This window comes from Nomascus leucogenys, chromosome 20, assembly GCF_006542625.1.
Source record: "Nomascus leucogenys isolate Asia chromosome 20, Asia_NLE_v1, whole genome shotgun sequence".
Lineage (NCBI taxonomy): Eukaryota > Metazoa > Chordata > Mammalia > Primates > Hylobatidae > Nomascus > Nomascus leucogenys.
The window spans coordinates 77,951,143-77,975,980 of NC_044400.1; the positions used below are offsets into that span (position 1 = coordinate 77,951,143).

At 51.6% G+C, this 24,838-nt stretch overlaps 1 protein-coding gene across 1 annotated transcript in view; it reads left to right on the forward strand.

Moving 5' to 3' along the window:
* Window positions 1-288: 288 nt before the first annotated feature.
* Window positions 289-24,838, forward strand: part of TBC1D14 (TBC1 domain family member 14) — a 117,111-nt gene continuing 92,561 nt past the window's right edge. Inside the window, exons 1-2 of the mRNA XM_003278523.4 lie at window positions 289-466; window positions 13,609-14,347. Coding sequence (XP_003278571.1) covers window positions 13,626-14,347 — 722 coding nt within the window. The 5' untranslated portion in view covers window positions 289-466; window positions 13,609-13,625. The remainder of the gene's footprint in view (window positions 467-13,608; window positions 14,348-24,838) is intronic.

Below are 24,838 nucleotides of genomic sequence, written 5' to 3' on the forward strand. Positions count from 1 at the left end.
TGCGGGTGGAGCCGACCAGGTAAAGGGGCCCCTGTCGGATGTCCGTGGGGGCCCTGCGGACACAAAGGTCCGCTCAAGGCAGCTCCTCGCCACTCCGGTTGGTTCTCGGGAAAAAAAAAAAGGGCCGGCGACGCCGCTCAGGAGGCCCGCGGCGGGCGGCCCCCGGAAGAGGGACAGCCGGGCGAGCGCCGAGCTCCAGGCGCGGCGGCACGGGCGGAAGAGCGGGCGCGGGCCGGCAGGGGGCGGGGCGCAAGTGCGTGGGGGCGTGCCCAGGGGGCGGGCGAGGGGGCGGGGCGAAGCGAGGGTGCGCGCCGCTGTTCGCCGCGGGCTGCTCGCGCGCACCTGCGGGTCGGACCCACTGCCTACCGCGCGCCCGGCGTCCTCGCCGCGCGAGTTGCCGGTCCCGCGGGGCCTGGGCTGCGGGCCCGCGGGTCCCGGGGATGGCGTCGGAGCCGCGCTAACTCCGGTACTGAGAGCCTCCCGCGAGGGCCGGGCCGCGGGCCGCGAGGGAGGGCAGGGCGCGCGGGGCCGCCACCTGCTGCAGCGCCGGCCGAGGCGGGGAGCGGCCGGGGCGAGGCAGGTCGCCGGGCGCGGGTCCTGCTGGGTGTCCCTCGCCGCGCGGCCGCGGCTCCTGCACGCCAGGGCAGCGCGTGCGTGGCGCCCGGGGTGCCGTCGCGGGGCCTCCGGGGCGGGGGCGACACTCGGGACTCGGCGGCCCTCGCGGAGGCGCGCGCTGTGTCCCGCTCCTTTCCGGAACTTGACGAAAAGTTTTCCTCCTCCGACGCGAGGCTCCCGGCCTGAGAAGAGGCGGTTTGGTGCGCCAGACCCCGACCCCGGAGCCCCCTTCCACCTCGGACCCTCAGTCCCCAGGCAGCGGACCCTCCTCCTCGGAGCCCTGACCCCGCTTTCATCTCTGACCCCTCTACCCCTGGAGCCCCTGACCCGCGGAACCCCCTTTCATCTCGGAGCCCTGACCTCCTTGGACCTCCACGCCACGCGAGCCCTCTGTCCCTGGGCTAGGGAATCTCCCTGCCTCCGCCCCGGAGCCTCCCATTCCCGGGCCGCGGAGACCCTGGCCCGGGGACCCTCTCGGGGCCGGGGTAGCTGCCTTGAGGAGTGAGTCCAGGGACTCCTGGTCCCTCTCCCGCCAGGAGTCTCTCTAGGCTGTGGGTGGGGCGCGGCCCTGATGGGAACGGCTGGTCAGGAGGATAGGGGAATGACCCTACGGACTCCAGAGCCAGCCTCTGCGAGCCCCGGAGTGACCGCGCCTGACCAGGCCACGTGAAGTCTTTTCTGTCTTAAAGTTGTATAGGACGCCGTTTTCTCCAGCGTGGAATTGAAAGCTTTGCTTGGGAAGGTTTTCTAGGCACCGGTGCGTTTTGCCCCTACTGGAGGTCCCTGGGCATCACCTTGGTTATTTCACGCACTGAGGCTCTAGCTGAGGAGGGTAGTCGTGGTGCTGTGTTGGGGACAAAATGCTCACTGTCTTGTCCCCAGTATTGTAGGATGTTGGCACCTAGTTGCTGTCTTGCCTAGCTTTTATAGAGGTGGGTTGCCTGTTGGAAACTGGTAGTTGCTTTGCCTGGACCGGGCTAGTCCTTACAGCAGTCTTAGAACACTTCCTGTTGCCCATTTTATCTGGCCGGTACCAACCCATATCTCAGTTTGGGTATGGCTTCCCCTCTCCGACCAACAATCTTACTGCTTCTTTACTGTGTGTTTGACCCCTTGGGATTGTGGGCTCCACAATCCTAATGAGATCCCCAGTCCTAATGAGAGCCTGGCATGAACTTGGTGCTCATCAAAAACTTTGGAAATCAAGTGTCAGCTATATAAGGAGAAATAACTTTGACATAAGGGAGATCAGAGAGGATCAACTAGGCACTCCACTCGCTCACCCTCCCCGCCCAGCCTTGCCCCCTGATTCCTTTCGTCAACTGTTTCATCTGCCCCAGCCCCCTCCACATTCTTGCCCTCTGTTCTGTGTTCCTTGCCTGCTCAGTACCTCTGCGTTGGGTGCGCTGTCGCCGCCCCACTCCCCGTTTAGTGGGTAAATTCCTGTCTTTCGTGCCTCTGGGTTTATTCCTTAGCTGGTGCGCTGTAGAAGGCCTCTCTCAAAGTGAGGACACAGCTAGTCAGAGCAGCTTGTTGGAATCTCTCTCTCCCATTGGTCAGAGCTTCTAACCTTGAGTCCCAGCCTCAGCACAGGGGATGCCTGCCGTGCTGGTCGGGGGTTGCTTGGGGAGTCTTTGAGACCTTGGAAAAGATTTGTTGTCAGTATAAACATTAATACATAGAGAATGCAAGAGGATTTTAGGAAAGTGAGTATGTGTTTGTTAACTTAAAAAAATTTTTTTTTTTTAGAGATGGGGCCATGCTATGTTGTCCAGACTGGATCTGAACTCCTGGGCTCAAGCCCTTCTCCCAAGTAGCTGCAGTTACAGGAACACACCACCATGACCAGCTTAACATTTGTTTTAGGACTGTGTATAAATAAAGTTTTGGCCCGGCGCAGTGGCTCATGCCTGTAAACCCAGCACTTTGGGAGGCTGAGGTGGGTGGATCACAAGGTCAGGAGATTGAGACCATCCTGGCCAACATGGTGAAACCCTGTCTATACTAAAAATACAAAAATTAGCTGGATGTGGTGGTGCATGCCAGCTACTCGGGAGGCTGAGGCAGGATAATCGCTTGAACCCGGGAGGTGGAGGTTGCAGTGAGCCGAGATCTCACCACTGCACTCCAGCCTGGTGACAGAGCTAGTCTCTGTCTGAAAAAATAAAAAAAAAAAAAATAAAGTTTCTTGGTCCCAGGTGGTTTAGAATTCTTGATTGTCCATCTGGAAGGCTCTCAGGGACTGATCTGCTTGGCTAGTCACTTGATTTTATAGATGGGGAAGTTGAGGCCCAGAGCTCCGTCAGTATCACACGGCAGGTGTGAGGAGAGAGACTGGTGACAGGAAGAAGCTGTACATTGTGACCTTGTAGACACAGACTGGCTGTGTCTGGCCTTGCTTATGCAAATGGTTGCTAAAATAGTGGGGCTGAGTTGGCTGGCCCCATCCGTGTCCAGGAAAGAGTAACACCAGCCAACATTTTCCAAGGCTTTCCCTGTGCCAGGCACGATTTTAAGGGTTTTATGTGGATTTCTTCCCCTAATCTTGTCAACTGCCTAACAAGATAGGGTCTCTTATTGTCTTCATTTTGCTGCAAGGAAACCAAGGTTCAGGGAAGTTAAGAAATGAGTCCAAGCTCACACAGCTGGTAAGCGAAGGAGCTGGGACTTGAACCCAGGCAGCCTGCTGCTGGAACCTGCATTATTTTTTCCCTCCTGTTTATTTTGTTTTGTTTTTTGTTTTGTTCTGTCCTATTCTATTCTATTTTTTGAGACAGCGTTTTGCTCTTGTCGCCCAGGCTGGAGTGCAATGGTGTGAGATCTCGGCTCGCTGCAACCTTTGCCTCCCAGGTTCAAGCGATTCTCCTGCCTCAGCCTCTCGAGTAGCTGGATACAGCATGCCACATGCTGGCTAATTTGTATTTTAGTGGAGACAGGTTTCGCCTATTGCAGCTGGTTTGAACCCTGTCTTCAGGTGATCCACCTGCCTGGCCTCCAATGCTGGGATTACAGGCGTGAGCCACCACGCCCGGCCTATTTAATTTTTAAAACTTCATTTGAAGCCTAACAAACATACACAGAAGTGTAAGAATGGTTAAGTGTTCAGCTTATCGATGATCAGGTTTATTGGGTGAATACACCTTTTGGGCAACATTAAGGGAGCTGAGAGGAAGGGGGATAAAGTTTAGGGACTGTATTCGTAAGTACGCCAGCAGGCCATGTTTGAGCTTTGATGTCAGATCTGGTTTGAACTCAGTTTCTGTTGCTGTGACCTTGGGTGCGTAACTTAGCCTCCCTGAATCTCATAGTTTCTTCAGTGCCCTTGGCAGGCTTGTGATTATTAGAGCATGTGATGGCACCCCGCATGTTTGGTACATGCTAAATGCTCAGTAAATTATTTCTCTTATTAATAATTAAGATTATAAACTATACCGGCTTTAAGTAGTCTAAATATCTTCCTAATGTATCATTTGCCTCCCAGTCACTTCACAGGTACTTAGGAAAATTAGTTAATTAGTAATTTACCAAATCACGAAGTGAAGCTGAAACATTTTGCATTGAAAGTCTTTAATTTAAAATGTCCTGGCCAGGCGCAGTGGCTCATGCCTCTAATCCCAGCAGTTTGGGAGGTTGAGGGGGTGGATCACTTGAGCTCAGGAGTTCAAGACCAGCCTGGGCAACATGGTGAAACCCTACCAAAAAAAAAAAAAAACCAACAAAAAATTAGCTGGGTGGACGTGGTGGCATGCATCTGTGGTCCCAGCTACTCAGGATGCTGAGGTGGGAGGCTCACTTGAGCCTAGGAGGTGGAGGTTGCAATGAACCAAGATCATACAACTGCACTCCAGCCTGGGTGACAGAGACCCCATCTCAAAAAAAAAAAAAAAAAAAAGCTCCACCTGTGCCTTTAATCATAACCAGTGGTCAGTATAAGTTAAGTGTCCGCTTCTTCGGGTTGTGAAGGAGCCTTTGAGGACTCTGAACAATAACCCCAGTTTCTGCCAGGTTTGCTGAAACATACATGGGCTGAAACTTACTTAAACAGCATTAAGTTCCAAGTGTCTGAAAGTTGCCACTCGCCCTCTGGAGGAATATGTGAGCTTCTAGGAAATTTTTTTCAGGACTATTTTTATCCTAAAGAATCACCTATTTAAAAGCCAAACTACTTTTATAATGGCCTTTGCCATTTTACATAATGCAGATCAATCCATTGCTTTAGGCTGTGTGTGTAGCAGTGGAAAGAGTGAGTGCCCTGGCTACTCAGGCTAGCCCAGCACAGCTCTGTTATTACACACCACCCTTTAGACCGCAGTCTTCTTTCAGCTCTTTGGGTGGTTGTGGAGGTGACAGAACTAGTGGATATAGACATGGAGCACAGTGCCTGATGTGTCATCTGCGCTTGGGGAGCGGAGGCAGCTGGTCATGTTCGTGAGCCTGGAGCGTCCAGTCCTTTCTGCCTGAGCCAGGACTTGAATTAAAAAAGAGAAAGAGGCTGGGCGCAATGGCTCACATCTGTAATCCCAGCACTTTGGGAGGCTGAGGCAGGCGATCACTTGAGGTCAGGAGTTTGAGACTAGCCTGGCCAACGGGGTGAAACCCCGTCTCTACTAAAAATACAAAAATTAGCCAGGCATGGTGGCAGGTGGCTGTAATCCCAGCTTCTCAGGAGGCTGAGGCAGGAGAGTCGCTTGAACCCGGGAGGCGGAGGTTGTGGTGAGCCCAGATCATGCCACTGCACTCCAGCCTGGGAGACAGAGTGAGACTCTGTCTCAGAAACAAAACAAAAAGAGAAAGAGATGCAGGGGTTGGTGCTTGTGGAGCCCTTTACCAGGCAGGCCAGTTCACAGGGAGGTGCCCTATTGCTCCGTGGGTTCTTCTTGGCGTTAGAGGCTCGACTGGGCTCTTTCTCTTGAACAGTCCCGCCCTCCAGAGCTGAGGTGCAGGCCTGATGGAGCAGCCGCTCGTATGAGGAGGCTCTTAGTCTCCCCGGAATCCTCACCAGGAAACATGGGGGACCCTGAGAGGCCTTGCGGAGAATGCTGCGGGTGCTGGAGACAGACGACTCAGGTCGACCCCCTGCGACCGGGGTGGGGGGTGGGGGGGTCACTGCACCTGCTCAGCCCAGTTTTGTTATTCCCATCTGGAAACGGTAGGACTCAGCCTGCTGTTTACAGGGTGAGGTGAGCAGAGGTGCTTATGTCTGTGACAGGCCTTTGTGAGCAGCAAAGCTTACTGAGGGGCCTTGGAGTCACAGACTTGAGTTCAAGCCCAACTCCGCCACAGTGGAGACCTTGGGCAAGCCACATGCTTCGGTTTCCTCCTCTGGGTAATGGGCATACTACCTGGCTCACAGGGCTGCTGAGGGGCTGTGAAGCAGAACGGTGTATTTAGAGTTCAGGACGGTACCTGGTCCTCATTAAATTGCCGTCCTGTGGTGCTGCTCTGGTGGTGCTGTTAGGTGCTGCAGGCTGATCCTACCCTCTGGAAATGTTGGCTCTGGGACCCGTATACCTTCAGGCCATTGTGGAGTAGGAACGAGCTGTGTGGGCCTGACCCTTAAGGATAAGAACCCAGGCCTGGCGCGATGGCTCACGCCTGTAATCCCAGCACTTTGGGAGGCTGAGGTGGGCAGATCACCTGAGGTCAGGGGTTCAAAACCAGTCTGGCCAACATGATGAAACCCCATCTCTACTAAAAAAAAAAAAATGCAAAAAATTAGCCAGACGTGGTGGTGGGCGCCCGTAATCCCAGCTACTCGGGAGGCCAAGGCAGGAGAATTGCTTGAACCCGGGAGGCAGAGGTTGCAGTGAGCCAAGATTGTGTCACTGCACTCCAGCCTGGGCAACAAGAGCGAAGCTCCGTCTCAGGAAAAAAAAAAAAAAAAAGGATAAGAATCCAGAAGTCGCTGGGCTTGGTGGCTAACGCCTGTAATCCCAGCACTTTGGGAGGCCAAGGCGGGTGGATCACGAGGTCAGGAGATCGAGACCCTCCTGGCTAACACAGTGAAACCCCGTCTCTACAAATAAATACAAAAAAATTAGCTGAGCGTGGTGGCGGGCGCCTGTAGTCCCAGCTACTAGGGAGGCTGAGGCAGGAGAATGGCGTGAACCCGGGAGGCGGAGCTTGCAGTGAGCCAAGATCGCGCCACTGCACTCCAGCCTGGGTGACAGAGTGAGACTCTGTCTGAAAAAAAAAAAAAAAAAAAAAAACCAGAAGAGTCAGTGGCCAGAGCTGGGTTGATGGCAGGCCTGGCAGTGAAGGTGAGTGCACTGCCCTTTCAGGATCGGATAGGGCAGTGGTGCCCCCTTGCCACTGGGGTTTGAAGAGGCAGCTGTCCTGTGGAGCATCCAGAGAGGAGCCAGGACAGGGATGGCTTCATGCTGCAGCCCCGGGAAGGGGCTGCCGGTAGATATCTACACAGCATGACTTCTCCCTGAAGCCACTACGTGGATATTTTCCCCTGTGGGAACACACCTAGATCACTTGGTTTGGCCTTTATAAACAGTTTCTTTTATGTATGAAGACTTTGGTTAAGACCGTTCCCACTGCTTTTTAAGGAGGAGAAAGTCAAGCAGTTGCTTCTAGATGGAATTGTTTTCCAAAGCCCCATGCAGAGTCACTAGCAGAGCTACCCTCCGCTTTCTGACTTGTATTGAAGTGAAGATTGTGGCTCTGGTGGCATGACAGTTGATTGAATCCCTCTGGGGCAGCTGTCCTCTTTGCTTCCTGCAGAACTGAGTCTTGTGACAGGTGAATACAATTCAGATGGCCTTGTTGCATGGAATGGAAATGGTCTTCCTCTTATCCATACTTCACATCTCGTCTTTCTCTTGGCCGGAAAGTGATGACTCATTACCATTTGACTTGTGTTCAGTGCCTCCCATGGCAGGGTGCTGGGTCAGGTGCTGGGGCTGTTCCTCCTGTGCCTTGGGCACCTACGGATGCGTACTGCAGTGGTCACTGCTGCAGGGAGATGCTGTCACTAAGATGTTAGTGATTGGGACTTTGGAAAACACCTGTCAAGGGAGGAATTTTCACTTTCCTGACCATCATGTGTTGACAGCGTTCCTCACCATCTGGTCTAGCCCCTAACCAGTGTGTAGGCTGGTCACTGCTCAGCGGCTGGTGTGCACTCTCCAGGAACTGGATGGTAGGGGATTTCTTCCTCGTAGTCTTACCTCCAGCTCTCCCCGGGTTCTTGGAACATAATCCAGCTTTCAGCGGATGTTTCTTGGATGGGACTGTCCCTGAAACCTGCCCACTTAAGAACTCAGTTTTTAATAGTAATTCATTCGGCAAGTAGATTTTTGAAACCTTAATCCATGCCAGGCATTTAACCAGAGAATAGTTCCCAGAAATGATTAGAGCTGTGTCTGCCTGATGCATAGAATCCAGTGGGGAGAGAGACAGGAGAACAGTTGTAAAATAGCTGTTTCAGGCGGGGTGTGGCCAAAAGGAGCCCAGGAGGAAGGAGGCCTGGCAGCTTTCTGGGAGAGGCAGGGAAGGCTTTTCAGAGGAGGTGGCCTTTGAAAGCACCAGTTGAGTGTCTCCTTGTGCCACACCCTACCGGGACTCTGAGGCCCCGATGGCCTACCTGGGAGAGCACCTCAGGTGGTGGTGCAGTAGGGCTGAGTGGGCTGGTGGTGGGGGCGGGTAGTGGCTGGGGGCGACTGCACGAGGCTGGAGAAGCAGGCAGAGACGGATCAGGAGGGCTCCGTGTGCCGGCTTGGGGAATTCAGGCTTAGTTTGCCTCTTATAAACGTGGACTTGGAGGCAGGCCATCTGCAGTTGGTCTCCTGGCTGGCGTCCAGAGTCCACCCATTAGCCTTGTCTCAGAAGCACACACCTTGTTTGTACAACTTCCCCTATAAAGGGTATTATCACGCGGTAGGTGGCCTGGAGTGCGGCTTCTGCCCTAGTGGCACGAGGCGGGAGTGCTTGAGGACAGGTGACCTTGGCCCTTGCAGAGTTTGGTTTTAGAGTATGTTGCAAGTGGAAGTACTTTTCCCCTTTTAGGTTTATTTCCCTGAAGACTGATGCCCTGTTCTGAGGTTTAAGGAACTTGACTGGACTTGGGACCAACAAAGACCTCAAAGGTCACTCAGCTTCTCCATAGGAGAGGCCCCTGGGCTGCTGTCCCTGGCCCCCCATGGCAGAGGAGAGGAATAGAGAAAGGTTTTCTTTCTCTACTTAAAGCCAGATGGCTTTGGGCTCTGCCAGACCTCACTTCCTTCTTCCTGTGCTTTCTTCTTGGCGGCAATTCAGGGAAGGGTCCTTGGATTGCCATGAATGAAATCCTATAGTTTCACCAAAATGGTTTCCAATTCCAGGCGTGAGTGATGCCTTCTGTTTGCCCAGAAGGATAGACTTTTTTGTGTTCCTGTTTACTCTGTCATCAGCATTTGTGTTCTAACCCGCATCTCTTTTGTGGCTTACATTTGTGTTTTGCTGTGCTAGGAAGTAAAGGGAAGTGCACATTCATTGGGCACCTGCTGTGTGTCAGTCAGGGGCTGGGTTTGCTGGTGCCTTCACCAGACCTTCTCATTTCTTTTGTCCTCAGATCTGCCTGTGAGCTATAGGGTACTGTCCCATCTTACTGCCGAGGAAGAGGGAAGTTGAGGCTCAGAAGGGTTAAGCACCTCATTTGAGGTCGCCTTACCTGGCAAGTGGCAGAGCCAGAATTTCAGCCGGGCCTGTGAGAGGCCCTCAGCTCTGTTTAGCGTGAGGATTTCCTCTTACATGTGTGGCTTTTTGCTAGTTTGATCTGTTAGAGTGTTGATGATGTTTTGATAATTCTAATGACCTTGACATTGCCAAAGGTTAGCTCTTAACTGTGTGCTAAAAATGTTTCTTACTCTATTTTCCTTTTAATTAAAGTGTATGTAGAACTTCCAAATTTGTATATATTTGAATCAATCGGGATTATATCTTACTTTTGTGAATTCTCTTAGAATTCTGTTAGAAACTTGGATTCTTCCCGAGCAGGGGACACACAGAGGGTCTGCAGTAGCCCTGCCTTGGAGGGCTCATGGCTCTGGGGAAGAGCGGTGAGGGCTGTGAAACACTGAAAACGTGTTCACGCGTGGGGAGGCGATTGTCCAGATTCTTTCAGATCTTGACCTGAGTTTTTGCTCTGTAGGTTGGAGAAACATTTTATTTTTTGCAGCACCTGGATAATATCACCTTTTTTTTTTTCGATGGAGTTTTGCTCTTATTGCGCAGGCTGGAGTGCAGTGGCATGATTTCAGCTCACTGCAACCTCCACCTCCCGGGTTCAAGCTATTCTCCTGCCTCAGCTTCCCAAGTAGCTGGGATTACAGGCATGCACCACCATGCCCGGCTAATTTTGTATTTTTAGTAGAGATGGGGTTTCACCGTGTTGGTCAGGCTGGTCTTGAACTCCTGACCTCAGGTGATCTGCCCGCCTCAGCCTCCCAAAGTGCTGGGATTACTGGCGTGAGCCACCGTGCTGGCCTATAATTTCACTTTTGTATTAAATTCTACTTTTGTCTGTATTTTTGCCTTAGTGTAGTACAGTGTGGTTCTAATTTCTAAGAAAAATTGATTATCAATTACTGTAACATTGTGATTAAATAATCCTCCCTTACTCACTGAGTCGTATTTCAAGTTTTTATTTTTTATATTTCTTTTTATTTATTTATTTATTTATTTATTTATTTTGAGATGGAGTCTCGCTCTGTCACCCAGGCTGGAGTGCAGTGGTGCTATCTTGGCTCACTGCAACCTCCGCCTCCTGAGTTCAAGCGATTCTCCTGCCTCAGCCTCCTGAGTAGCTAGGATTACAGGTGCATGCCACCACGCCCAGCTAATTTTTGTATTTTTAGTAGGGGGGGCGGGGTTTCACCATGTTGGTCAGGCTGGTCTCGAACTCCTGACCTCAGGTGATCTGCCTGCCTTGGCCTCCCAAAGTACTGGGATTACAGGCATGAGCCACCACGCCCGGCCTGTTTATTTATTTTGAAACAGCATCTCGCTGTGTTGCCCAGGCTGGAGTGCCATGGCGCTGTCATAGCTTACTACAGTCTTGAACTCCTGGGCTCTAGAGATCTCCCTGCCTCAGCCTTCTCAGTAGCTGGGACTACAGGTGTGCACTACCATGCCTGGCTAATTTTACTTTTGGTAGAGATGGGGGTCTCACTGTGTTGCCCAGGCTGAATCAAATATTTATATATAGTTGAGTCTATTTCTGAATTCTGCATTTCATTTCATTCCTTCACATTTCTATTTTTGACTCAGCGCTGCACTCTTACTGGCTCCTTCAATCTCTGGGAAGGAAGGAGATTACTCCCCTCCCTTTCTCTCCTTTGTTTTTCTGGAGACAGGATTGTGCCCTGTTGCCCAGGCTGGAGTGCAGTGGTGATCATAGCTCATTGCTATGAGCCCTTGAACTCCTGGGCTCAAGTGGTCCTCCTGCCCCAGCCTCCCGAGTAACTGGGACTACAGGCATGAGCCACTGCACCTGGCTCCCCTTTTTCTGCTTTTAATGAATTTGCTTTTGCTGTGTTGACACTGAGAGGCAGGCCAGGCTTCCTAAAGTAGGAGCATGCAGGCTCCTTACAAAAGCTGACACCCAAGCAGGAGTGGTTATCATTCTTTCTTCTGTGCTTGAAAACCTTCAGCTCCTCCCTGTTTGATGATAGCAGCTACCAACAAAGTGCCCGTTGGGGGCCAGGTGCCTATTAAATGCTTTTCTTGTGGTACTTAATTTAATTCTGCCAAGGCAATATAGAGCCCAGGAGCGTCTGAGTCCAAAGCCCTGTTCTTTATGTTGTTCTCTTGTATGGACCAGATTTAAATGCACCACCTGATTTCTTTTTTACTTTGAGACAGAGGTTTGCTCTTGTTGCCCAGGCTGGAATGCAGTGGCGCGATCTCTGCTCACTGCAACCTCCACCTCCTGAGTTCAAGCAATTCTCCTTCCTCAACCTCCTGAGTAGCTGGGGTTACAGGCATCTGCCACTACGTGCAGCTAATTTTTTTGTATTTTTAGTAGAGACGAGGTTTCACCATGTTGGCCAGGCTGGTCTGGAACTCCTGACCTCAGGTGACCCACCTGCCTCAGCCTCCCAACGTGCTGGGATTACAGGCGTGAGCCACCGTGCCTGGTTAGGCCAGAGAACTTTTTTTTTTTTTTTAATTTTTTGAAATGGAGCTTGCCCTGTCGCCCAGGCTGGAGTGCAGTGGCCTGATCTTGGCCCACTGCAACCTCTACCTCCTGGGTTCAAGTGATTTTCCTGCCTCAGCCTCCATGAGTAGCTGGGATTATAGGCATGCACCACCACACCTGGCTAATTTTTTTTTTTTTTTTTGAGAAGAGTCTTGCTCTGTTGCCCAGGCTGGAGTGCAGTGGCATGATCTCGGCTCACTGCAACCTCCGCCTCCTGGGTTCAAGCAATTCTCCTGCCTCAGCCTCCCTAGCAGCTGAGATTACAGGTGCACACCACCACACTTGGCTAATTTTTGTATTTTTAGTAGAGATGGGGTTTTGCCATGTTGGCCAGGCTGCTCTTGAACTTCCGACCTCTCAATCTGCCCCCCTCAGCCTGTCAAAGTGTTGGGATTACAGGTGTGAGCCACCGCGCCCGGCCATGCCAGAGAACTTTAGACATGGCCTTAGATGTGTGCGTGTGATTAACGGTTTTTTTTTTTTAAGAGATAGGGTCTTTCTCTGTTACCCAGGCCAGAGTGCAGTGGTGTAATCATGGCTCACCACAGCCTAAAACCTCCCAGGCTCAAGTGATCCTCCCACCTCAGTCCTCAGAGTAGCTGGGACTGCAGGCATGTGCCACCACCCCCAGCTGATTTTTTTTTAGTTTTTTTGTAGAGACAGGGTCTTGTTATGTTGCCCACGCTGCGCTGACGGTTTTGACTCGACTCACTCAAACCTCGGAGGTTGTGGTCTTTACTCTTCCTTTATCGATTGTTGATCTTCACTGAGCTGGCCTTCTGACCTGGGTTTGTGTAATCCGAAACCAAGCCTTTCTAACCTACGTGTGGTCTCCTTTGGGGTCCCGTAGATCCAAGCTCTGCTGTTAAACAGCAGTGTGATCTCAGACCCGTTTCTGAGTCTTGCCGAGCCTCGGTTTCTTCCGTGGTAAAGGGGATACTACGCCCAGCCTCGTAGATGTGAGTGAGCGTGACTGAAACATTTGTGGAGAGGCCTGGCTGCTGCAGATGGCATATACATAATTTATTTTGTTGTTGTTTTCCGTTTTAATGAAGATATCTGAGGATTTTAATGCTGTCTCAGAACAAGTAGATCCTTGACTTATCTATGGGTTATGGATTCACATACTTTTGACAGAGATACCCTCTTTATCATTTAACCACTCCCCCAAAAGAAAAAACCCAACCGCCGCCCCCCAAGCCCAGTCCTCACGCTCCTGGTGCTGTCCTGGGGATGGAGATGCGACTGGTAGGGAGCGGTGAGGATTATTTTTACTTTGGGTGCATCCTTTGTTTGGGTTATCTTCCTGCTATGTTATATCATGACAGTGTATGTTAAAACTCTAGCTCTGGGCCAGGCGTGGTGGCTCATGCCCATAATCCCAGCACTTTGGGAGGCCGAGGTGGGCGGATTGCTTGAGCTCAGGAGTTTGAGACCAGCCTGGCCAACATAGGGAAACACTGTCTCTACTAAAAATACAAAAATTAGCTGGACGTGGAAGCGCACGCCTGCAATCCCAGCTACTAGAGAGGCTGAGGCACAAGAATTGCTTGAACCCGGGAGGCAGAGGTTTGCAGTAAGCCCAGATGGCGCCACTGCACTCCAGCCTGGGCGACAGAGCGAGACTCTGTGTCAAAAAACAAAAACCACCTCTAGCTTCTGGACTTGGATCAAAACTTGGGTATGTGGAACCTTTGCAAGGCTTTCTCCCTTAAGTGAGCTCAAACCATTTCAGCTGTGTGTCAGAGGTGTGGCATCTTTGAATTTTATATCCACTTTAATTTCCATGTTTGTATTTTTTCTAGTTTCTCCTTGGACCAAGATGACTGATGGAAAACTCTCCACCTCTACAAATGGCATAGCCTTGATGGGTATTCTGGATGGTCGACCAGGAAACCCCCTTCAGAACCTGCAACACGTCAATCTCAAGGCGCCCCGACTCCTCTCCGCGCCTGAGTACGGGCCCAAGCTGAAACTCAGGGCTTTAGAAGACCGGCACAGCCTCCAGTCCGTGGACTCAGGGATTCCTACCCTGGAGATCGGGAACCCGGAGCCTGTGCCCTGCAGCGCGGTCCACGTGAGGAGGAAGCAGTCCGACTCCGACCTCATCCCCGAGCGGGCCTTCCAGAGTGCCTGCGCACTGCCATCCTGTGCGCCACCAGCTCCCAGCAGCAGCGAGCGGGAACAGAGCGTGCGCAAATCCTCTACGTTTCCCAGGACGGGCTATGACTCGGTAAAGCTCTACAGCCCGACCTCCAAAGCCCTGACCCGCAGCGATGATGTCTCTGTCTGCAGCGTGTCCAGTCTTGGGACAGAGCTGTCCACCACGCTGTCCGTCAGCAATGAGGACATCTTGGACCTTGTGGTCACGAGCAGCTCCAGTGCCATTGTGACCCTGGAGAATGATGATGACCCACAGTTTACCAACGTCACCTTGAGCTCTGTCAAGGAAACCAGTGGCTTATACCAGCAGGACTGTATTCATGAAGCTGAGGAGGGGAGTAAATTGAAAATATTGGGGCCGTTTAGTAACTTCTTCGCAAGGTAATGCCATCTTTGCCCTCTAGAAGAGCGTGGTGGTTGAGTCCAAACCAGTCTCCTTGTTCCTGTCTCAAATGTGTTGTGTGTTCTCTGTGGTGTTAGGCAGGCACTGTCTCACACAGATAATTGGGCCTTTTCCCGGAAGCCTGGAATCCTGTGGGATTGTGAGGACTGGTCTGTTGGCGATTCTGTTCTTTGGTGTCCCTGGCTCATTTTAGTCTTGTCACTTCTCTGCCTCTGACCTGCTGTGGCTGTCCCACAGGTGGCCGGTGTTACCAAATAAGCAGCCTGAGCCTTTGCGGGGCCCTGTGCACTCATAACTTAACGTTTCTTGGGCCAAGCAGAGGGCACTGGTGAGGGTGATGCCAGTGAGGAACTCCCATTCTAGTGCCAGCCCCCACTGGCGTAGTGCAGTGCTGGCATGCTGGGTGTCCCAGCCGTGTCCCCGTGCTCCTGGATGGCTGTGTTCTTGTGTGCCTGCCCTGGCCCTGCCTCTGCTGTGGAGACGTGTGCTCTGCTGCACTGCAACCCCATGCATTCCCAACGTGCTGGGCCCGGCCATGCACCCCGTCCCCATGGGGCCTTGTCACCTGGGTGCTGGAGTTCCTGTGTCTCCCTGAAGCCCTGTGGGGGCCATGCCTTCAGCTTCTGCCTCTTGTTTGTGGTCTCATGCTTTTGTTCAACAAGTGCCTATTTCCTAGGCCCTGTTCTAGGCTGGTCATGTGGGGTAATACAGTGAGAGAAATGATGTTGGGTAATGACTTAGGGTGGGCTTGTGGCCTGGGGGTGGTGGGAGTGGACACCTTTGTCACACAAGCAAATGTGAACTCCTGAATAGTGGCGTGCTGGGAGGAAGGGCACAGGGGCTGTGGAGAGTACGTGTAGATTCGAGATCTGTGGCTGGGTGCAGTGGGTCACTCCTGTAATCTCAACACTTTGGGAGGCTGAGGTGGGTGGAGCACCTGAGGTCCGGAGTTCAAGACCAGTCTGGCCAACATGGCAAAACCCCGTCTCTACTAAAAATACAAAAATTAGCCAGGCATGGTGGTGCACACCTGTAATCCCAGCTACTCGAGAGGTGGAGGCAGAGGTTGCGGTGAGCCGAGATCGCGCCACCGCACTCCAGCCTGGGCGACAGAACGAGACTCCATCTCAAAAAAACAAACAAACAAAAAAAGAATTGTGATCTGCTCCATAGCTGCTCTTTGGAGGGCTCTGGGGCCAGGGCTTGACAGGTGGGAACATTTCTGCAGTTGACCCTGGCTGCCCTGTGTGTGTGTCTCTAGCAGAACCCACGTCAGACATTGCAGTACTGGGTGTCCCTTTGAGATGGTGTGGTGTGCCGGCTGGAGTCACCTGGAGACTCTGACTGTGGCCAGCACATTACCACAGCCTTAGTTGCTTCATCAACTAAAGGGGAGCATCTCAGACAAGCCTAAGGCCAGTCCTGAGTGAGATGATCTGTGGTGTGGCCTGTGGTATTGTCAGGAGACTTTCTTCTCGAATGTGCTGACAGATAGGCATCTTGGTACCATGAGCACAGTTCCTGGTCTCAGAACGCAGTAACTCGGCGATTGCCCATAGTGGGAGGAACCCGGGAACTTGGGGGGAGATCTTGTCACTGTCCCTTCTGAGGCTGTAGCCGTGTCTCGGTGTTGCTGTGGTTAGATTTGTGTGGCGGTACTTCCCAGTGCTCAGACAAGTGTGTTCAACTGTCCCTGCTTATGAACAACACCTGGTACCCATTCCACGCGGTCCTCAGGATCCATCCAGACATACAGAATCAGAAGCTCAGTGAGAAGGACGTGAGGATGGGTTTTCAGAATTACCTGGGCTTCTTGGCAAATCTGGGAAACCTTGCTTGAAATGGGGTTGGCCGGGAAACAGCATGGTGGAAGGAGTGTGGCTTTGGAATTCAACCGACCCGCGCCATGTCCAGCTCTGTGGCCTTGAGCAAGTTCCTTCACCTCCCAGTCAGTTTTCTCACCCCTAGAACTGTGCGCGGAGGAGTGTGGCCCATGTACCCATTATGCTGTTGACGAACGCCACACGCTCACCTTTGTCCTCGCGCGTTCTGTCTCCGCTGCCTCACCTGAGAAGTGGGGATAATGAGCCCTTCCTTCCGTGGCAGTGGGGATTAAATGGGTTAGCATGTGAGAAATTTAATGCAGATCCAGACACGTAATAAACTTTTAAGTATCAGTTGCTTGTGGCGATCATGGCCACGTTGCTCTGTCTGCCGCCGCTGTGATTCAGCTGACTGAGCTGTGTGTATTGGATCCTCTTCCCCTTTGAAAGGAAGCATCGTTGGTTATGCAATTTCTAGATAATTTCTAAAGCTACCGTTTCTTGAAAGTCATACTCAGCTTTGCGCTGTGGGAAACAAGTGTCTCTTCTTTTATTCCTTGGTTCCTTATCCTCGTTGTGACAGCTGTGACATTGTTATTGTGAGCCTCTCTGAACTACCTTTGGGAAGATAATGGAATATAATGAAAAATGACTTAAAACAAGTGATGACATGGGCAGAGTCTAGGGTTCTTTTGTCCTAGAGTCTTAAAAATGTTAGAGAAGAGCTTCCATGTAGAGTTTGTTTGAGGGGAAAGAGTTTCTGTGCCAGAATCTTTAGAGCTCACTGAACATTTCACAGGTGAGTAAATGGAGTTACAGTGAATGTTCATCAATTCAGCCCAGGGCCTGGCCCACAGCAGGTACTCAGAGGACTGTGGACATCGTGAGTCTTTGCTGAGGGCAGGGCTGGGGCTAGAGCTGGTCCTCTGGGGTTCCCAGCCCTGGCTTCTGAGCCATCCTGTTTCCCCACTTTGTCCCCTCAGTCTCCTGCCTTCTGCTTCCTTGTCCTCAGTGAATCAGTCTCTGGATTATGGAAGGACGTGTGGACAGTGTAGTCTAGGAGAACATGCTTGGAAGGAAGGGTGGAGACGGGCAGGGATGACCTTGGCTGCTTGATGAGGTGGCCTGGGTGAGATGGGAGCAGGGGAGTGACAGGAGGGCTGGCCAGGCCTGACCACAGCCTCCCAGAAGCGCAGGCCCGGCTTGCATTTGTCCTTCACCCACACTGTAATGAGCACTTCTGTCCCAGACTCCAGCCTGAGCTTTAGAGAGAGTCCCTGCCCTTACGGAGCTCACAGTCTGATGGGGTAGACAGATAAGGCATTTCATGGGCTATGGGGGTGGGCACGAGTGCTGTTACTGTGGGCGGGGAGGGAGTGGCACCGCAGCTGAGAGTGCTGGTTCAGGAGTTCATGCTGGCTGGGTTCATCGTGAGTCCTCCTATTTAATCACTGTGGGCCTCGGGCAAGTTACCTCTCTGAGCCTTAAGTAGGGGATAAAACTACTGTATAAGGTTAGAGACCAAACAGGGCATTTAACTTCTTGGCACTCCGGAAGTAGTAGCTTTCTGCGGTTCTAACAGAAATATTATCATTTCGAAAAAATACATTTTCTAAAGCTTTCTCTAGTTCTCACTCCCATTTTGTGCCTGCTTCAGTCAACCTGTTGCTGAAGAAGTCAGAGCGGGGTCTCTCCCACTGGCCGATGTTTTGGGGTAGATGCGTCTTTGTTGTGGGCGGCTGTCCTGTGCATTGGAGGATGCCTTACAGCTTCCCTGGCCCCGACCCACGGGATGCCAGCAGCACTTCCCCACTTGTGACAGCCAAAAATGTCTCCAGGCATTGCCAGATACCCCAGGGACGGGCTGGCAGAATCACCCAGCCTTTGAGAATAAGTGTTGGGATTTGCTTCTTTGAAGGAAATTTACTAATGTAATTTGAGGATGATTTTCATTTGTATAGAAGAGTGGGACCATGTTAAGGGATCACATGAGCCCAGTGTAGATTAACAGTATTTATCTAGAAACCTGGACAGCAACTGTAAGAGAAAGTCAGTAACATGCTTGTGGTGGGTTTATTTTCCACAGGAGATAGGGTTGGGCTCTGTGAAGCCAGGGGTTTAATCTCCTAATCCACATTGGTCTGGAAGTTGAGAATTAGCTTTGACCAAGTACATCGTCTCTTGTGTAGCCCCTTTATGGAGCTCTCAGATGATCTGAGTGCCCTTTGCTGAGGAGAAGTGTGTGAACTGCATTGAAGGATCAGGAGCTTGCCCAGTGAAGGTGCGGGGCAGAGGGAACAGCTTGTGGCAGGCTGGGAGGTGGGGGCACCTGGCTGTGTTTAAAGAACTGGAATGATGGATTTTTCCGAATCACTTCCCAACCTGGCTGGGAGCTCCTTGGGGGCAGAGCCTGTGTCTGGTTCACCCTGGCACCAAGTATAATTCACAGGCAGAGAAGAATATTGGTGGTTGAGAGTGGGGGCTGCTCTGACCCAAGTTTGAACCTCCGCTCTGCCATTTTTGTACTGTGTGGTCTTGAGAAAGTCACTTAGCCCCTGCGATCCCCAGTGTGTACTTGAGTGACATGGGGTTAATGGCACCTCTTGTAAACAGTTAATGTGAGGGGGCTGGGTGCGGTGGCTCATGCCTGTAATCCCAGCACTTTGGGAGGCTGAGGTGGGCAGATCACCTGAAGTCAGGAGTTTGAGACCAACCTGGCCAACGTGATGAAACCTCATTTCTACTAAAAATAAAAAAATTAGCTTGGTTTCTGTATCCTGCACTGAAAGCTGACTAATTCAACTAAGTACCGTGAATTTTCATTTACATGTGAGGAAACTGAGGCAAGGGGTGGTTAAGTGGTTTGCCCAAGGTTACAGGGAAATAGGAATAAGTTCATGCTTCTAAGGGTTGTTGGGATTAAATGGGGAGGGAGTGTACATAGATGTGAGCACTGGGCACATCGCAGCACATTAATGTCTAGTCTATGTTTTTATGTTGCTTGACTGTAATTTACTCCTGCTTTGGCCATCTTAGAATTAGCTCTAGTGAACTGAGATGGAACATTGTAACTATGCCTTTTCTGTGCAAACAGTTTGTTAATATTGCTGGCGACTTTGCCCTGGCATTATGGATATACAGATGGCACCTGCTATGGACCTGCGTTGCTGCTGGTGTGTATGAGCTTGTGTGTTGCTGTGATCCTGAGAGGGCGTGCTGGGTGGTGGTCTCTTGATGTCACTGTTTGCTGGTGTGTGGTCTTGGGTAAGGCAGGTGCTCAGTCTCTCTGGGGCTTAGTGTCCTTGTTTGCAAAATGAGCTGAGGGGTATGTACTTTACATTAGAGTTGCGGCGATGAGAGGACCATTCTAATCAAGGTGTTGGGCTGCAAGTGCCAGGCAGTAGGGAAGCAAGAAGATTCGAAGATGGGCAGACTAGTGCTGGAGGCCACTGAGTCAGTCCCTCTACTGTGTGATAAGGATCTGGAGAAAGATGTGAACAAAGCAGCAAAGCCCGTTGACAGCTCAGAAAGAAGTAACAGGGCTGAAATGCCAGCTGGCCTTCGAAAGTGCTGCCCACCTGCATGAGGGTGAAGATGGTGAGGGATCAGCTTGTGCAAAGTCATGGGAGCAGGAGAGAGCCCAGCCTTTCTGGGAAGGTGCCGTAGCATGAGGTGCTCAGGAGGGGCAGGGCTAGGAGGGGCAGGGCTAGGAGGGGAGACCAGAGAGATGGTAGACGCCCAGATGGGGCAGGACTTTGAGGACGACATTTAGTCTCAAGACTCAAAGCCTGTCACAGCCAGACGGGGTAAGATGAAAGTCTGCACAGGAGCGGATGGGCTGCCTTGATGAGAATGAGTTAAACTGTTAGCTTGATACAATCTAGATGAGCAGCTCCCTTTGAAGAATGCAGTTGCCCTGTTCTGAGCTCAGCTTCTCGGCCAGGCACTTCGGTCGCTTTCTAAAGCGTTTCACAGTTCACTGGAGAGAGACTCAGAAAGGCTAACTGCACAGACTGCAGAGCTGCGATTTGAACATTCACTTGTTAACTCCAAAGTCCATGCTGTTTCTACAAAAGACACCACCCTGTGTTTTGTAATATGTGTAACATGATCAGAAAGGGGGAAGTGTGGGGCTGGGAGAGCAAAAGGAGTTGAACGGGAAACCAGAGGTGCAATGGTGATTTTGCAGGGCAGTGTTGGAACTGTGATGCTCTGCAAAAGGGAGGCAGTGAGCAGAGCTCTAAGCTGGGTCAGGGTCTAGCTGGGTGGCGTCTGTCAGGGCACTGAAGCTCCTCGGTGGGAAGACGGTTGGAGAATTGCTTCTTGAGCCATCGTGGGCCAGCAGGATGAGAATGCCTTTTCCTCCTCCAGTTACTCCAGGCATTTGAAAGTGTGGGAGTGAGGCTGGAATCAGCCGTTTGTCACGAGGCCTGCTGCTTGGTTGGTGGCCTTTGTGGGCTGGCCATCGACAGGGGAGGGAGATACGGCAGAATCACAGCAGGTGCCTCCTGGAGGCCTTGAGCCAGAGAGAAGCAGAAAGGACTTTAGCAAGCAAGGAGCTCGTAGGATGGTTCCCATTATTCCTCACTAAAAGTCTGTGAGGGGGCCAGGCGCAGTGGCTCACGCCTGTAATCCCAGCACATTGGGAGGCTGAGGTGGGCAGATCACTTGAGGTCGGGAGTTGGAGACCAGCCTGGATAACATGGCGAAACGCCATCTTTACAAAAAATACAAAAATTAGCTGGGCTTGGTGGTGGGTGCCTGTAATCCTAGCTACTTAGGAGGCTGAGGCAGGGGAATGGCTTGAATCTGAGAGGTAGAGGTTGCAGTAAGCTGAGATAGTGCCATTGCACTCCAGGCTGGGCAACAGAGTGAGACTCCATCTCAAAAAAAAAAAAAAAACAAAAAACAAAACCACAAAACCAAAAAACAACCTGCAAGGGGTCTCAGTGATTTTGGAAACTGGCCTTTGTTTAAGTGTTTGCACAGGCACACACTTAGTCTGGGTCTTCTTTTTTATTTATTTTTAAAATGTTTTTGAGATGGTATCTTGCTGTGTTGCCTAGGCTGGAGTGCAGTGGTATCATCTCGGCTCACTGCAACCTCTGCCTCCCGGGTTCAAACGATTCTCCTGCCTCAGCCTCCTGAGTAGCTGGGATTACAGGCGCGCACTACCACACCCAGCTAAGTTTTGTATTTTGAGTAGAGACAGGGTTTCTCTATGTTAGCCAGGCTGGTCTCAAACTTCTGACCTCGTGATCTGCCCGCCTCAGCCTCCCAAAGTGCTGGGATTACAGGTGTGAGCCACCACGCCCAGCCTCACTCTGGGTCGTCTGACACTGTTTCGATTCCCCCATCCCAAGGGTTTAAGTTCCCTGGTTGTGTGTTTTTGTACCAGGTGGATTTTCAGCAGCTTGATTACCTCTCGATTGCAGAATGTCTGCACTTCTTTTCTAGCCACTGGTTTACACAGCTGGGTTCTTACCAAGCATTGATTCAGCACCTGGGAGGTCACTGGTAACCTTGACCTGAGACGTTTCTTTAAATCTGGGTGAGCTTCAATTTGAGGTTGCGGTTCGTGTCTGGAAACATGCAGCTGATGGTATCACTGCACACGTGGCTGAAAGGAGCCATAGGACGCCAGCTGTGTGTGTGCTGGACACACACAGGAGATTGTCTGGTTACTGCTGCAGATGCCGTTTGCAGACCTGCCAGTGGTCCAGCCACGTTCAAAAAGAACAGCTGTGCTTGTAAGGGTGTGCTGCTTCCCTGTGCTTTCCTGGGCTTTGTTTTCTCTTGGCAGCAAATCACAACCATAACGATCCATTTTTTGAGTGGCTGCTGTGTACCAAGCTCTGTGCTAGGTTCTTAAATATGCTTCTCATCATACATTCTTTAAAAAAATATTGACTGAGCACCTGCCATATGCCAAGGCACTGTTCTAGGTGCTTGGGATTCATTTGTGAACAAAACAAAGCCCCTGTCCTTGCAGAGCTTAAGTTCTAGCAGAGGGTGCTGGTGGTAGACACAGTGAGTGGATGGAGGGTATGTGCTGGCAGACTTAAGAGCTATGGAGAAAGCCAGCAAGCAGAGGTGGTACGAGGTCCTGGGAGGACCGATGAAGGCAAGTTACACAATGAATTGGCTGGTCAGAATAGGCCTGAAGGAGGAGAGATTGAAGCAAAGACTTGAAGGTGGCCAAGCGGGCGGCTCACGCCTGTAATCCCAGCACTTTGGGAGACCAAGGTGGGCAGATCACCTGAGGTTGGGAGTTCAAGACCAGCCTGGCCAACATGGTGAAACCCTGTCTCTACTAAAAATACAAAAATTAGCTGGGTGTGGTGGCGTGCACCTGTAATCCCAGCTACTCGAGAGGCTGAGGCAGGAGAATCGCTTGAACCATTCAGGCTTGAACTATGGCAGAGGTTGCAACGAGCCAAGATCGCACCACTGCACGATCTTGGGCGGCAGAGCAAGACTCTGTCTGGAAATTTAAAAAAAAAAAAGACTTGAAGATGTCAGTCGCAAAGTTAACCAAGCAGGTACTTGGAAGGCGAGTGATCCAGCAAGGGAGAAGGACGCAGGCAGGCCTGATGCATTTGAGCACAGAGGCCCTGGGGATGGACTGAGAGAAGGGTCAGTGGGACCAGATTCTGTATGGGCATATAGGCCATTGCGTGATGTTGGCTTTGACTTAGAGTCAGTGGGGAGCCACTGCAGAATTTTTCTTTTCGAGATGGGGTCTTGCTGCATTGGCCAGCCAGGAGTGCAGTGGCCATTCACAGGTGCAGCCATAGTGCAGTGTGGCCTTGAACTCCTGGGCTCAAAAGGTCATCCTGCCTCAGCTTCAGAATAGCTGGGCCTACCATGCCACTGTGCCTGGCTCTACTGCAGAATTTTGAGCAGAGGAGTTGTCCTGGTGTTTTGCTGCTGCATAACAAATAACCACACATTTGGTGGCCTGAAACAACATGGCTGTCCATCATGGTGTGGCTGGGTTCCCCTTGGGCACTTATAAGGATGAAACAGCACGTTGGTGGCTGTGTCCCCATCCCAGGCTTGGCTAAGGAATTTTCTGCTTCCAGGCTCACTCAGGCTGTTGGCAGAGCTCGTTGTGGCTATAAACTGAGCTCCTCATTTCCCTGATTGCTGTCAGCTGAGGGTCACTTGCAGCTCCTAGAAGTCACCCAAATTCCTTGCCGTGTGGCCCCTCCATATTGAAAACCAGCAACAAGGACTCTTTTGTGTTGAGTCCGTCTGGCACTCCAAATCTCTTCCCAGAGAGAACACTGATTGCTTTTAAGGGCTCACTGAAATTGTGTAAGGCTCATTGAGAATTACCTCCACTCCCCTTCCCCTTCCCCTTCCCCTTCCCCTTCCCCTTCCCCTTCCCTTTCCCCTTCCCCTTCCCCTTCCCTTTCCCCTTCCCCTTCCCTTTTCTGGAGGCAGAGTCTTGCTTTGTTGCCTAGGCTGGATTTCATTGGTGCCATCATAGCTCACTGCAGCCTCAAACTCCCAGGCTCAAGCCATCCTTGCACCTCAGCCTCCAGAACAACTAGGATCACAGACATGTGCCATCACACACAGCTAATTTTTAAAATTTTTTGTAGAGACATGGTCTCACTTTGTTGCCCAGGCTGGTCTCAAACTCCTAGCCTCAAGTGATCCTCCTGCCTTGGTTTCCCCAAGTGTTGGGATTGAGTCACCATGACCCACTGTGCCTGGCCTACCTCTCTTTCTTAAAGTCATCTGTGCCATGTGATGTAACCTGATCACAGAGTGACCATCCCATCATATTCATAATTTATGCCCATGTTCAAAGGGAGGGATTTTACAGGGTATGAACATCAGGGAAAGGGGATCTCAGAAGTCTGCCTGCCATAGGAGTAGCGATTTCATTGAGTCCTAAACAGAATGTCCTGAGGTGCTGTACTGAGTGGAGGCTTCCGGGCAGGGGAAGGGCAGGGCGGGGAGTCCGAGGAGGCTGTTGCAGGAGTCCAGACAAAAGGTGATGATAGCTTCGCCTGGGTGGCAGCTGTGGGGAGGGTGCGATTTGAAGAATGGATGTGAGTGTGGGGAAAAGAAAGGAGTCAAAGATGACTCTACGACTTTTGGCCTCAGCCAGTGGAAAATAGAGTTGCCAAGTTGGAGAGAAGATGAGGGGTGGAGTTTGAGACATCTTAGACATTTACAGGAAGGAGGTGGAGTGGGTGACTAGAGAGGATCCTGGCAGGAGTGGGGCTGGATGGGAGGTATACATTGACTTGTTAGCATTGGAGGTGGTTTGAAACCAGGTGAGGTCTACTTGGAAACAGGCAGACAGAGAAGAGGACCAAGGAGTGTGCCTGAGGCCTGCCGGCACCACGAGATCTGGGAGGAGAGGAGGAAGCAGCAAGAGTGAGAAGGCAGGGCTGGTGAGCTGGGAGGGCACGAGTGTGGGGTCTGGAAGCTGGGTGCCAGCCCGGTGAGCATGGGTGTCAACAAGGGGAGGGGCAACTGGGCAGAGGTTGCTGAGAGGGCAGGGCAGATGAGGACTCAGAATTGACTGTTTAAGCACTTTGGGAGGCCAAGGCAACTCAGGAGTTTGAGACCAGCCTGGCCAACATGGCGAAACCCCGTCTCTACTAAAAATACAAAAATTATCTG